The 15,274-nt window shown below is 44.1% G+C and overlaps 1 protein-coding gene across 4 annotated transcripts in view; it reads left to right on the plus strand.

The window, feature by feature from the left end:
* The window catches only part of LOC143804921 (rab GTPase-activating protein 1-like), a 137,729-nt gene that overhangs the window by 16,372 nt on the left and 106,083 nt on the right, over positions 1 to 15,274 (plus strand). For all 4 annotated transcript variants that reach the window (XM_077283524.1, XM_077283523.1, XM_077283522.1 and 1 more), the window contains exon 3: positions 4,139 to 4,222. In XM_077283524.1, the coding sequence (XP_077139639.1) occupies positions 4,139 to 4,222 (84 nt within the window). The remainder of the gene's footprint in view (positions 1 to 4,138; positions 4,223 to 15,274) is intronic.

The following is a 15,274-nucleotide window of genomic DNA, read 5'->3' on the forward strand; positions in this document are numbered from 1 at the left end:
CCACCCAGATGACAGACATCTTCTGAGAAACAGGAAGATCCGAAATAAAATCCATCGAGATGTGCGTCCAGGGCCTCTTCGGGATAGGCAAGGGCAACAACAATCCACTAGCCCGAGAACAACAAGGCTTGGCCCGAGCACAAACGTCACAAGACTGCACAAAGCCTCGCACATCTCGAGACAGGGAAGGCCACCAGAAGGACCTTGCCACCAAATCCCTGGTACCAAAGATTCCAGGATGACCTGTCAACGCAGAAGAATGAACCTCAGAAATGACTTTACTGGTCCAATCATCAGGAACAAACAGTCTACCAGGTGGGCAACGATCAGGTCTATCCGCCTGAAACTCCTGCAAGGCCCGCCGCAGGTCTGGAGAAACGGCAGACAATATCACTCCATCCTTAAGGATACCTGTAGGTTCAGAGTTACCAGGGGAGTCAGGCTCAAAACTCCTAGAAAGGGCATCCGCCTTAACATTCTTAGAACCCGGCAGGTAGGACACCACAAAATTAAACCGAGAGAAAAACAACGACCAGCGCGCCTGTCTAGGATTCAGGCGTCTGGCGGACTCAAGATAAATTAGATTTTTGTGGTCAGTCAATACCACCACCTGATGTCTAGCCCCCTCAAGCCAATGACGCCACTCCTCAAAAGCCCACTTCATGGCCAAAAGCTCCCGATTCCCAACATCATAATTCCGCTCGGCGGGCGAAAATTTACGCGAGAAAAAGGCACAAGGTCTCATCACGGAACAATCGGAACTTCTCTGCGACAAAACTGCCCCAGCTCCGATTTCAGAAGCGTCGACCTCAACCTGAAAAGGAAGAGCAACATCAGGCTGACGCAACACAGGGGCGGAAGAAAAGCGGCGCTTAAGCTCCCGAAAGGCCTCCACAGCAGCAGGGGACCAATCAGCAACATCAGCACCCTTCTTAGTCAAATCAGTCAATGGTTTAACAACATCAGAAAAACCAGCAATAAATCGACGATAAAAGTTAGCAAAGCCCAAAAATTTCTGAAGACTCTTAAGAGAAGAGGGTTGCGTCCAATCACAAATAGCCTGAACCTTGACAGGATCCATCTCGATGGAAGAGGGGGAAAAAATATATCCCAAAAAGGAAATCTTTTGAACCCCAAAAACACACTTAGAACCCTTCACACACAAGGAATTAGACCGCAAAACCTGAAAAACCCTCCTGACCTGCTGGACATGAGAGTCCCAGTCATCCGAAAAAATCAAAATATCATCCAGATACACAATCATAAATTTATCCAAATAATCACAGAAAATGTCATGCATAAAGGACTGAAAGACTGAAGGGGCATTTGAAAGACCAAAAGGCATCACCAAATACTCAAAGTGGCCCTCGGGCGTATTAAATGCGGTCTTCCACTCATCCCCCTGCTTAATTCGCACCAAATTATACGCCCCACGGAGATCTATCTTAGAGAACCACTTGGCCCCCTTTATGCGAGCAAACAAATCAGTCAGCAGTGGCAACGGATATTGATATTTAACCGTGATTTTATTCAAAAGCCGATAATCAATACACGGTCTCAAAGAGCCATCTTTCTTAGCCACAAAGAAAAAACCGGCTCCTAAGGGAGATGACGAAGGACGAATATGTCCCTTTTCCAAGGACTCCTTTATATATTCTCGCATAGCAGCATGTTCAGGCACAGACAGATTAAATAAACGACCCTTAGGGTATTTACTACCCGGAATCAAATCTATGGCACAATCGCACTCCCGGTGCGGAGGTAATGAACCAAGCTTAGGTTCTTCAAAAACGTCACGATATTCAGTCAAGAATTCAGGAATCTCAGAGGGAATAGATGATGAAATGGAAACCACAGGTACGTCCCCATGCTTCCCCTTACATCCCCAGCTTAACACAGACATAGCTTTCCAGTCAAGGACTGGGTTATGAGATTGCAGCCATGGCAATCCAAGCACCAACACATCATGTAGGTTATACAGCACAAGAAAGCGAATAATCTCCTGATGATCCGGATTAATCCGCATAGTTACTTGTGTCCAGTATTGTGGTTTATTACTAGCCAATGGGGTGGAGTCAATCCCCTTCAGGGGTATAGGAGTTTCAAGAGGCTCCAAATCATACCCACAGCGTTTGGCAAAGGACCAATCCATAAGACTCAAAGCGGCGCCAGAGTCGACATAGGCATCCGCGGTAATAGATGATAAAGAACAAATCAGGGTCACAGATAGAATAAACTTAGACTGTAAAGTGCCAATTGAAACAGACTTATCAAGCTTCTTAGTACGCTTAGAGCATGCTGATATAACATGAGTTGAATCACCGCAATAGAAGCACAACCCATTTTTTCGTCTTAAATTCTGCCGTTCACTTCTGGACAGAATTCTATCACATTGCATATTCTCTGGCGTCTTCTCAGTAGACACCGCCAAATGGTGCACAGGTTTGCGCTCCCGCAGACGCCTATCGATCTGGATAGCCATTGTCATGGACTCATTCAGACCCGCAGGCACAGGGAACCCCACCATAACATCCTTAATGGCATCAGAGAGACCCTCTCTGAAATTCGCCGCCAGGGCGCACTCATTCCACTGAGTAAGCACAGCCCATTTACGGAATTTCTGGCAGTATATTTCAGCTTCGTCTTGCCCCTGAGATAGGGACATCAAGGCCTTTTCCGCCTGAAGCTATAACTGAGGTTCCTCATAAAGCAACCCCAAGGCCAGAAAAAACGCATCCACATTGAGCAACGCAGGATCCCCTGGAGCCAATGCAAAAGCCCAATCCTGAGGGTCGCCCCGGAGCAAGGAAATCACAATCCTGACCTGCTGAGCAGGATCTCCAGCAGAGCGAGATTTCAGGGACAAAAACAACTTGCAATTATTTTTGAAATTTTGAAAGCAAGATCTATTCCCCGAGAAAAATTCAGGCAAAGGAATTCTAGGTTCAGATATAGGAACATGAACAACAAAATCTTGTAAATTTTGAACTTTCGTGGTGAGATTATTCAAACCTGCAGCTAAACTCTGAATATCCATTTTAAACAGGTGAACACAGAGCCATTCCAGGATTAGAAGGAGAGAGAGAGAGAGAAAGGCTGCAATATAGGCAGACTTGCAAGAGATTCAATTACAAGCACACTCAGAACTGAAGGGAAGGGAAAAAAAAAAAAAATCTTCAGCAGACTTCTCTTTTCTCTCCTTTCTCTGTCAAATAATTTAACCCTTTTTGGCCGGTCAAACTGTTATGGTTCTCAATGGCAAGAGAACATAGCCCAGCAAACATAAGTCCTAGCTCTTGGAAGGATGGAAACTAAACTGACCATGAACTAAACCTGCCGCACAACTAACAGTAGCCGGGTAGCGTTGCCTACGTTTTTATCCCTAGACGCCCAGCGCCGGCCGGAGGACTAACTAATCCTGGCAGAGGAAAATATAGTCCTGGCTCACCTCTAGAGAAATTTCCCCGATAGGCAGACAGAGGCCCCCACATATATTGGCGGTGATTTTAGATGAAATGACAAACGTAGTATGAAAATAGGTTTAGCAAAATTGAGGTCCGCTTACTAGATAGCAGGAAGACAGAAAGGGCACTTTCATGGTCAGCTGAAAACCCTATCAAAATACCATCCTGAAATTACTTTAAGACTCTAGTATTAACTCATAACATCAGAGTGGCAATTTCAGATCACAAGAGCTTTCCAGACACAGAAACAAAACTACAGCTGTGAACTGGAACAAAATGCAAAAACAAACGAGGACTAAAGTCCAACTTAGCTGGGAGTTGTCTAGCAGCAGGAACATGCACAGAAAGGCTTCTGATTACAATGTTGACCGGCATGGAAGTGACAGAGGAGCAAGGTTAAATAGCGACTCCCACATCCTGATGGAAACAGGTGAACAGAGGGGATGATGCACACCAGTTCAATTCCACCAGTGGCCACCGGGGGAGCCCAAAATCCAATTTCACAACACGACACTAGATGAGGTCAGATCAGCCAATGATTTGATTAACGGATTCCATTGACACCACATGAAAGAGCAATTAAAGCCGAATACAACGGAGAGCCCTCAGTTAGCCCAGAAATTCCAACTGCAACCCAAATTCAAACTTCTATTGTCCTTAATCTTATTTTTCAGTTGAAGGAAATGTGTCGGAGAGAACTTGATAAGGCAGAATCTGAGATAAAGAAGAATAGTTCCATCATTGGAGATTACAAGCAGGTACTGCTATACTTCTCGGCAGTCTGACTCTCTGCATGTTCTGATTTGTGGCCGTGTGTCATAGAGAAAAATTGTAAAATCCATAAAGACCTCCATGGAGAGGGGACATTTCACCCTCACATAGAACATATGGGATTAATTATAACTAGGGAAGTGATAGAGAGCTGACACTTCATCCTCCATTGAAACATGCACTCCTGTCGTGAACAGGTAATTACAGCGGCGATCTACCCTGAGAGCTAATCACTAAGTCTAGGATTTGTATACACACAGGTGGAGAAGTGCAGTGTTTTCCTCTGTTCAAATGAATCGGCTTCCTCTGTTCAAAGGATTGTCACAGGCGCTCTGGAGCCAGTGGTCCATGATGAATATAGGGATCTGCATGATATTTATGGGATATTTATTTTTGACGTTGTAGGAAAGGGATGAGCATAATGCATTCACTCACATCACTGTAAGGCCTTTCTAACACCTCCAAGTAAATTACAGTAAGATGGATGATGCTATCCATGTCAGATTTAATTTCTATAGAAGTGTAAAATTGTGATCAGAAACATGACAACGATATCTCTTACCTTGGACCTCCAGGGGTGAAGGTATTCTGAACGTTGGGGATTTCATAAAATCCTAAAAGACCTAACAAATCCCACAACCGGCCCCCACATGAGCTCACCAAGGGGAGTTTTGTGGGTGTAACCTTGATCTAATAATAATCAGAGTTCGAGTTTAGTTATTTGTCAGTCCTGGAAGGTACAGTTTGCTGTGGGTTCTGTCCATTTTCCTAAGGAGTGCCTCCCTCCGTCAAGCTCTGAGCCATTTCCGTGATGCAGGTTTGGTACTTTATCTTTTATGAGATTGTTTATACTGTATTGTTTTGTTTCCATTTTGTAACACCTTTGTTTATTTGTTATATAAAATGTAATAGCTTAGATCCACTTGCTTTGAAAACCGCACCCGTGAAGCCAAACCTTACCAATAATGGGTCTCCAATCGACCTGTGTAAGCGATTGGTGGCAGCTAGTAGTTCCTTTTGTCATTGTGGAGCTGGTATATATATTCAATTTGTTATAATCGGCGGTGTATCTACCATACACTCACTGTGAGTTCCCCAATAACCGGCCTAGTAGTGGAAGCAGCTGCGTCCATCAGTCGTCAGTCAATTGTCCTGACCATTGGAGTAAGCAGAGTTCTGTCCCATGACAAACTGGTGGCAGCGGTGAGATCTGCGTGATCTTTCCAGTGTTCTCCCTGACAAACTGGTGGGATCATTGCACTATATGGAGAAAAGCAGGGGCGTAACTATAGCGGTCGCAGCTGCGACCGGGCCCGGACTGCTTAGGGGCCCGTCCATCCAGCAATAGTGAAGGAGAAGGACCCAACCATTACAGCAGGGAGGCGTCACCGCAGGTCGTCCAGTTTCATGGGGGAAGATGGATTTAATGCGGTCACGTGATCCAACCTTGTGACTGGAGAGAGGCGTGTCCACAGGTCCTAAAGCCACACCAAAGGGAAAGACTGGTCGAAGGGAGCTGGTGCTGCTTGAGTGAGTGGCTGAGTGCCTAAACCTAAAAAGCTGCAATCTGTTGCTGCGTCCTCCTCCTCCTGCTGCCGAAGGGTCCCTTAAGCCTCAGATCTGCATTTGTCCTCCTGTCATTAGCAGCCGCTCGTGTGACCTGTCTGCCCTGTTCTCAAGTCTCCCTTGTCCCCTTTCTCACCGTGTGTTCCCCATCTACCCTGTCCTCATAATCCATGTGCCCCCTTCTTCCTTGCTCCCAAGGCTCCCCCCGTTTTCCCCTGTCCCCTTGCAGCTCCGTGTCCCTATCTACTCTGCCCTAGGAGTCCCTTTATTTCCTCTTGTGCCTGTCTCCCTTGCCCTTTTGTGCCCTTCTCCCCTTCCTCCTAGTCCCCATGTGTCCCCTTGTGCCTGTCGCCCTTGTCCCCTTGTGCTTGTGTCCCTTGTCCCTGTGTGTCCCGTTGTGTCAGTCTGCCTTGCCCACTGGTCCCTGTGTGTCCCCTTGTGCCTGTCTCCCTTGCCCACTAGTCCCTTTGTGTCAGTCTCACTTGCACACTGGTCCCTGTGTGTTCCCTTGTGTCAGTCTACCTTGTCCCCTTGTGTCAGTCTCCCTTGCCCACTAGTGCCCGTGTCGCCTTTGTCAGTCTCCCTTGCCCACTAGTTCCTGTGTTCCCTTGTGTCAGTCTCCCTTGCCCAGTAGTCCCCTTGTGTCCCCTTGTGTCAATCTCCCTTGCCCACTAGTCCCCGTGTGTCCCCTTGTCAGTCTCCCTTGCCCACTAGTCCCTGTGTGTCCTCTATTCAGTCTCCCTGGCCCTCTAGTCCCCTTGTGTCAGTCTCCCTTGCCCACTAGTCCTCGTGTGTCCCCTTGTCAGTCTCCCTGGCCTACTGGTCCCCCTGTGTCCCCTTGTGTCAGTCTCCCTTGTCCCCTTGTGTCAGTCTCCCTTGCCCACTAGTCCCCGTGTGCCCTTCTCCCGCCTTCTAGCCCACATGTGTCCCCTTGTGCCTGTCTTCCTTGCTCCCTAGCCCCCCTGTGTCACCATTGTGCCTGTCTTCCCTAGCCCCCTTGTGTCCTTCTCCCCTGCCCCATAGTCACCATTTGCCCATGTCTTTCTCACTGCACCTGTATGGAGGGGCAGCATTATACTATGAGGGGGGCTGCATTATATTCTATGGGGTGGCTGTATTATACTATATGTGGGCTGCATTATACTGTATCGAGGACTATGGGGAATACATTATACTATATGAAGAACTATGGGGTGCATTATACTATGAGAAGTGAATTGTACGACATGGATGATGATGGCGGTGCATTATGCTACATGGAGCACTATGAGCAGTGTATTATACTATATAGAGGACTGAGCAGTCTATTTTAATATATGGAGGACTATGAGGAGTGTATAATACTATATGGAGGACTGAGGAGTGTATACTATATGGAGGACTATGAGGGGTGCATTATACTATATAGAGCACTATGAGCAGTGTATTATACTATATGGAGGACTGAGGAGTGTATTATACTATATGGAGGACTGAGCAGTGTATTACACTATATGGAGCACTATGAGGAGTGTATTTGAATATATGGAGGACTATGAGGAGTGTATTATACTATATGGAGGACTGAGGAGTGTATAATACTATATGGAGGACTATGAGGAGTGTATTATACTATTGTACTATATGGAGGACTATGGAGAGTGTATTATACTATATGGATGACTATGAACTGTGCAGTAAATTATATAGAGGACTATGGGGGTGCATTATATTATAAGAAATACTATGGGGGTGCATTATGATTCTTATATGGATCCCCATGACTTCTATGTAAGCCCCTGATGAGTATAATGGTTTATTTTGTTTTATAAATTACATAACAATGGCAGTACGGGGGACAGATATATACCAGGATGGGGCACCGGATAGTAACGCCACTGAGATCACACTATACAACTTTGCAATAAAGCTATAGTGTGCGAAATGAATAGGGAAAATCTGAATTTGGGTGGAAAATATTTTTGCGGGGGGGGGGGGGGGGGGGGGCATTTCAAAGTTCGCATCGGGGCCCATAACTTTCTAGTTACGCCACTGGAGAAAAGTATTGGGATAAACTTCTTAATTATTAAATTCATGTTTTTCATTCAGTCTCATTGCCCCAGTGTATATAATAAGGTTCCTCGCTGTGCCGTCTACCTTTACTAACACGTGTGACAGAATGGCTGGGGGTAAACTGCTCACAGATCCCAGTGCAGTCTTGTAGGATTTCACTTTTGTAAAAAGTCAGTTTTCCCTAAATATTGAAAATGTTTAGGCACCACAACAACTCATCCACAAAGTGGAGACCATGTAACGTTACACCGAGTGCTGAGGAGCAGAGGGCAGAAAAGTCACCAACTCTTTGCTGGCTCCCTAACTGCAGGATCCAAACCTTCATGTTTTTTTAGTGATCGGCCAAGACCCCTTAGTTGCATTGTAGTGAAATCTTAATGCTTCATTCTGCCAAGGAACTTTAGACAATTGTAGCTTCCATCTTTGTGGGAACTGTTTGGGGAAGGCCCTTTTTTCTTTCTCATGACTGTGTCCAGTGCACGAGTTCCATGAAGACATGGTTGAAGAAGTTAGGGGTAGAAGAACCCAAACTGCTACACAGAACCTGGACCTCATCCCCAATACCTTTAGGATGTCCCAGGCTCTCCCCAACATCAGCATCTGACTTTAGCAAAGCTGCTCTTGATGAATGAGTAAAAATTCCCATAAACCGCTCCATAATGTTTTAGAAAGTCTTCCCAAAAGAGTGGAAGCTGTTAGAGCTTCTGTATAGACATATGAATGTCTATGTATGCAGGATGGGATTAGAAATGAGCGAACACTAAAATGCCCGGGTGCTTGTTGCTCGACCCAAGCAATTCCTACTACTCGAGTGCTCGTTTAGAGTAATGAGTATAATGATGGTTGGTGGAAAGCCGAGCATTTTTCCAGCAGACCCTACAAAGAGGTCTGGGGGGGGGGGGCAGTGTTCAAATGGATGTGAAAAGTGCTGAATGGAAGGAGAACAGCATGGAGGAAGACCCCTGGAAGCATCTCTGACCCCCAGATCGCTGCTGAGAACAATGGTGTCATACTTTTACTCCACTTTAAGGACTGACCATAAAACATTCCAAACCAGCGAGAAATTGCACCTTACAGCATAAAAATGTTAAGAAAGATTTTTTTTCCTCTATAATGACTTGTAAATAAGGAAAAATTTTAAAAGATTTTAAAAATATATATAATTAACCCCTTCACCCCCAAGGGTGGTTTGCACGTTAATGACCGGGCCAATTTTTACAATTCTGACCACTGTCCCTTTATGAGGTTATAACTCTGGAACGCTTCAACGGATCTTGGCGATTCTGACATTGTTTTCTCGTGACATATTGTACTTCATGTTAGTGGTAAAATTTCTTCGATATAACTTGTGTTTATTTGTGAAAAAAACGAATATTTGGCGAAAATTTTGAAAATTTCGCAATTTTCCAACTTTGAATTTTTATGCCCTTAAATCACAGACATATGTCACACAAAATACTTAATAAATAACATTTCCCACATGTCTACTTTACATCAGCACAATTTTGGAACCAAAATTTTTTTTTGTGACGGAGTTATAAGGGTTAAAAGTTGACCAGCAATTTCTCATTTTTACAACACCATTTTTTTTTAGGGACCACATCTCATTTGAAGTCATTTTGACGGGTCTATATGATAGAAAATACCCAAGTGTGACACCATTCTAAAAACTGCACCCCTCAAGGTACTCAAAACCACTTTCAAGAAGTTTATTAACCCTTCAGGTGTTTCACAGGAATTTTTGGAATGTTTAAATAAAAATGAACATTTAACTTTTTTTCACACAAAATTTATTTCAGCTCCAATTTGTTTTATTTTACCAAGGGTAACAGGAGAAAATAGACCCCAAAAGTTGTTGTACAATTTGTCCTGAGTACGCTGATACCCCATATGTGGGGGTAAACCACAGTTTGGGCGCATGGCAGAGCTTGGAAGCAAAGGAGCGCCATTTGACTTTTCAATGCAAAATTGACTGGAATTGAGATGGGACGCCATGTTGCATTTGGAGAGCCCCTGATGTGCCTAAACATTGAAACCCCTAACAAGTGACACCATTTTGGAAAGTAGACCCCCTAAGGAACTTATCTAGATGTGTGGTGAGCACTTTGACCCAACAAGTGCTTTACAGAAGTTTATAATGCAGAGCCGTAAAAATAAAAAATCATATTTTTTCACAAAAATGATCTTTTCACCCCCAATTTTTTAATTTTCCCAAGGGTGAGAGAAGAAATTGGACCCCAAAAATTGTTGTGCAATTTGTCCTGAGTACGCTGATACCCCATATGTGGGTGTAAACCATTGTTTGGGCGCAGGGCAGAGCTCGGAAGGGAAGGAGCGCCATTTGACTTTTCAATGCAAAATTGACTGGAATTGAGATGGGACGCCATGTTGCATTTAGAGAGCCCTTGATGTGCCTAAACATTGAAACCCCTAACAAGTGACACCATTTTGGAAAGTAGACCCCCTAAGGAACTTATCTAGATGTGTGGTGAGCACTTTGACCCACCAAGTGCTTCACAGAAGTTTATAATGCAGAGCCGTAAAAATAAAAAATCATATTTTTTCACAAAAATGATCTTTTCACCCCCAATTTTTTATTTTCCCAAGGGTAAGAGAAGAAATTGGACCCCAAAAATTGTTGTGCAATTTGTCCTGAGTACACTGATACCCCATATGTGGGTGTAAACCATTGTTTGGGCGCAGGGCAGAGCTCAGAAGGGAAGGAGCGCCATTTGACTTTTCAATGCAAAATTGACTGGAATTGAGATGGGACGCCATGTTGCGTTTGGAGAGCCCCTGATGTGCCTAAACATTGAAACCCCCCACGAGTGACACCATTTTGGAAAGTAGACCCCTTAAGGAACTTATCTAGATGTGTGTTGAGCACTTTGACCCAACAAGTGCTTCACAGAAGTTTATAATGCAGAGCCGTAAAAATAAAAAATCATATTTTTTCACAAAAATGATCTTTTAACCCCCATTTTTTTATTTCCCCAAGGGTAAGAGAAGAAATTAGACCACAAAAGTTGTTGTGCAATTTGTCCTGAGTACGACAATACCCCATATGTGGGTGTAAACCATTGTTTGGGCGCATAGCAGAGCTCAGAAGGGAAGAAGCGCTATTTTACTTTTCAATGCAAAATTGACTGGAATTAAGATGGGATGCCATGTTGCGTTTGGAGAGCCCCTGATGTGCCTAAACATTAAACCCCCCCACAAGTGACACCATTTTGGAAAGTAGACCCCCTAAGGAACTTATCTAGATGTGTTTTGAGAGCTTTGAACCCCCAAATGTTTCACTACAGTTTATAACGCAGAGCCGTGAAAATAAAAATTATTTTTTTTTTCACAAAAATGATTTTTTAGCCCCCAGTTTTGTATTTTTACAAGGGTATCAGGATAAATTGGACCTCAAAAGTTGTTGTCCAATTTGTCTGGAGTACGCTGATACCCCATTTGTGGGGGGGGGACCACTGTTTGGGCGCATGACAGAGCTCGGAAGGGAAGGAGCGCCATTTGGAATGCAGACTTAAATGGATTGGTCTGCAGGCGTCACGTTGCATTTGCAGAGCCCCTGATGTACCCAAACAGTACAAACCCCCCACAAGTGACCCCATATTGGAAACTAGACCCCCCAAGGAACTTATCTAGATGTGTTGTGAGAACTTTGAACCACCAAGTGTTTCACTACAGTTTATAACGCAGAGCCGTGAAAATAATTTTTTTTTTTTTTCACAAAAATGAAATTTAGCCCCCAGTTTTGTATTTTCACAAGGGTATCAGGATAAATTGGACCCTAAACGTTGTTGTCCAATTTGTCCTGAGTACGCTGATACCCCCTATGTGGGGGGGAACCACTGTTTGGGCGCATGACAGAGCTCGGAAGGGAAGGAGCGCCATTTGGAATGCAGACTTAAATGGATTGGTCTGCAGGCGTCACGTTGCATTTGCAGAGCCCCTGATGTACCCAAACAGTACAAACCCCCCACAAGTGACCCCATATTGGAAACTAGACCCCCCAAGGAACTTATCTAGATGTGTTGTGAGAACTTTGAACCCCCAAGTGTTTCACTACAGTTTATAACGCAGAGCCGTGAAAATAAAAATTATTATTTTTTTTTCACAAAAATGATTTTTTAGCCCCCAGTTTTGTATTTTCACAAGGGTATCAGGATAAATTGGACCCTAAACGTTGTTGTCCAATTTGTCCTGAGTACGCTGATACCCCCTATGTGGGGGGGAACCACTGTTTGGGCGCATGACAGAGCTCGGAAGGGAAGGAGCGCCATTTGGAATGCAGACTTAAATGGATTGGTCTGCAGGCGTCACGTTGCATTTGCAGAGCCCCTGATGTACCCAAACAGTACAAACCCCCCACAAGTGACCCCATATTGGAAACTAGACCCCCCAAGGAACTTATCTAGATGTGTTGTGAGAACTTTGAACCCCCAAGTGTTTCACTACAGTTTATAACGCAGAGCCGTGAAAATAAAAATTATTTTTTTTTTTTCACAAAAATGATTTTTTAGCCCCCAGTTTTGTATTTTCACAAGGGTATCAGGATAAATTGGACCCTAAACGTTGTTGTCCAATTTGTCCTGAGTACGCTGATACCCCCTATGTGGGGGGGAACCACTGTTTGGGCGCATGACAGAGCTCGGAAGGGAAGGAGCGCCATTTGGAATGCAGACTTAAATGGATTGGTCTGCAGGCGTCACGTTGCATTTGCAGAGCCCCTGATGTACCCAAATAGTACAAACCCCCCACAAGTGACCCCATATTGGAAACTAGACCTCCCAAGGAACTTATCTAGATGTGTTGTGAGAACTTTGAACCCCCAAGTGTTTCACTACAGTTTACAACGCAGAGCCGTGAAAATAAAACATATTTTTTTTCCCACAAAAATGATTTTTAGCCCCCCAAATTTTTATTTTCCCAAGGATAACAAGAGAACTTGGACCCCAGAAGTTGTTGTTCAATTTGTCCCTAGTACGCTGATACCCCATATGTTTGGGTAAACCCCTTTTTGGACGCACGGGAGAGCTCAGAAGGGAAGGAGCACTGTTTTACTTTTTCAACGCAGAATTGGCTGGAATTGAGATTGGACGCCATGTCGCGTTTGGAGAGCCCCTGATGTGCCTGAACAGTGGAATCTCCCCAATTCTACCTGAAACCCTACCCCTAACCTCACCCCTAACCGTTTACTGAACATTTTCTGACAGTCATAAGTGCCACGTATATAAGTGCCACGTATATAAGTGCCACGTATTTAAGAGCCACGTATTTAAGTGCCACGTATTTAAGTGCCACGTATTTAAGTGCCACGTATTTAAGTGCCACGTATTTCAGTGCCACGATATTTCAGTGCCATGTATTTCAGTGCCACGTATTTCAGGCACTGAAAAATACGTGGCACGTAAATACTTCAGTGCCACGATATTTCAGTGCCACGTATTTCAGTGCCACGTATTTCAGTGCCACGTATTTCAGTGCCACGTATTTCAGGCACTGAAAAATACGTGGCACGTAAATACGTGGCACGTAAATACGTGGCACTGAAATACGTGGCACTGAAATACGTGGCACTGAAATACGTGGCACTGAAATACGTGGCACTGAAATACGTGGCACTGAAATACGTGGCACTGAAATACGTGGCACTTAAATACGTGGCCACTGAAATATTGTGGCACTTATATACGTATATACGTATTTAAACGTATATTTCAGTGCCACGTATTTCAGTGCCACGTATTTCAGGTTAGGGGTAGGGTTAGGGTTTTTTTTTTTTTTCTTGTTTTCTTGTGTTTTTCTATAAAAACGCATGCGTTTTACCGCGTTTACATGCATTTTTTCACACATGCGGTTTTTTTAAAAAACGCATGCAGATAAAAACGCAAGTGTGAAACCAGACTAAAAGACGCTTTTTATAGCAAAAAAGTTTTTGCGTCTCCACATTTTGAGACCTATAATTTTTCCACATTTTGGTCCACAGAGTCATGTGAGGTCTTGTTTTTTGCGGGACGAGTTGACGTTTTTATTGGTAACATTTTCGGACACGTGACCATTTTTTATCACTTTTTATTCCGATTTTTGTGAGGCAGAATAACCAAAAACCAGCTATTCATGAATTTCTTTTGGGAGAGGCGTTTATACCGTTCTGCGTTTGGTAAAATTGATAAAGCAGTTTTATTCGTCGGGTCAGTACGATTACAGCGATACCTCATTTATATCATTTTTTTATGTTTTGACGCTTTTATACGATAAAAACTATTTTATAGAAAAAATAATTATTTTGGCATCGCTTTATTCTGAGGACTATAACTTTTTTATTGTTTTGCTGATGATGCTGTATGGCGGCTCGTTTTTTGCGGGACAAGATGACGTTTTCAGCGGTAACATGGTTATTTATATCCGTCTTTTTGATCGCGTGTTATTCCACTTTTTGTTCGGCGGTATGGTAATAAAGCGTTGTTTTTTGCCTCGTTTTTTTTTTTTTTTTCTTACGGTGTTTACTGAAGGGGTTAACTAGTGGGCCAGTTTTATAGGTTGGGTCGTTACGGACGCGGCGATACTAAATATGTGTACTTTTATTGTTTTTGTTTGGTTTTTTTAGATAAAGAAATGTATTTATGGGAATAATATTTTTTTTTTTATTATTATTTATTTAGGAATTTTTTTTTTTTTTTTTTTACACATGTGGAAATTTTTTTTTTTACTTTTTTACTTTGTCCCAGGGGGGGACATCACAGATCGCAGATCTGATAGTGTGCACAGCACTCTATGAGATCGGCGATCATCCTTTCATCGGAGCAGGCTGCAGCTTTCATCTGCAGCCTGCTCCGACCCGGAAGTGCTCCCTGCAGGACCCGGATACAGCCCCTCGGCCATTTTGGATCCGGGGCCTGCAGGGAGAAGACGTTCGGTACGAGGTGAGTACATCACCTTGTACCGATCGTCTCAGGGAAGCCCGCAGGGAGCCCCCTCCCTGCGCGATGCTTCCCTGTACCGCCGGTACACCGCGATCATGTTTGATCGCGGTGTGCCGGGGGTTAATGTGCCGGGGGCGGTCCGTGACCGCTCCTGGCACATAGTGCCGGATGTCAGCTGCGATATGCAGCCGACACCCGGCCGCGATCGGCCGCGCTCCCCCCGTGAGCGCGGCCGATCGCGTATGACGTACTATCCCGTCGGCGGTCATGGGGGCCCACCCCACCTCGACGGGATAGTACGTCAAATGTCGGGAAGGGGTTAATTAAACCTAAATAGATTTTTTTTTTTTAAATAAAAAAAATAGGAAATTTCAGTGTAATTTATGAAGGAATCAAGAACTGCCAAAAATAATGGACTCCGATAGACCCTGTATTAGACATAAAGGAGGGCCTCATACACATTATGTTCCAATTGTCATGTATTGGTCT

This window comes from Ranitomeya variabilis, chromosome 2 (genome assembly GCF_051348905.1).
Source record: "Ranitomeya variabilis isolate aRanVar5 chromosome 2, aRanVar5.hap1, whole genome shotgun sequence".
NCBI lineage: Eukaryota > Metazoa > Chordata > Amphibia > Anura > Dendrobatidae > Ranitomeya > Ranitomeya variabilis.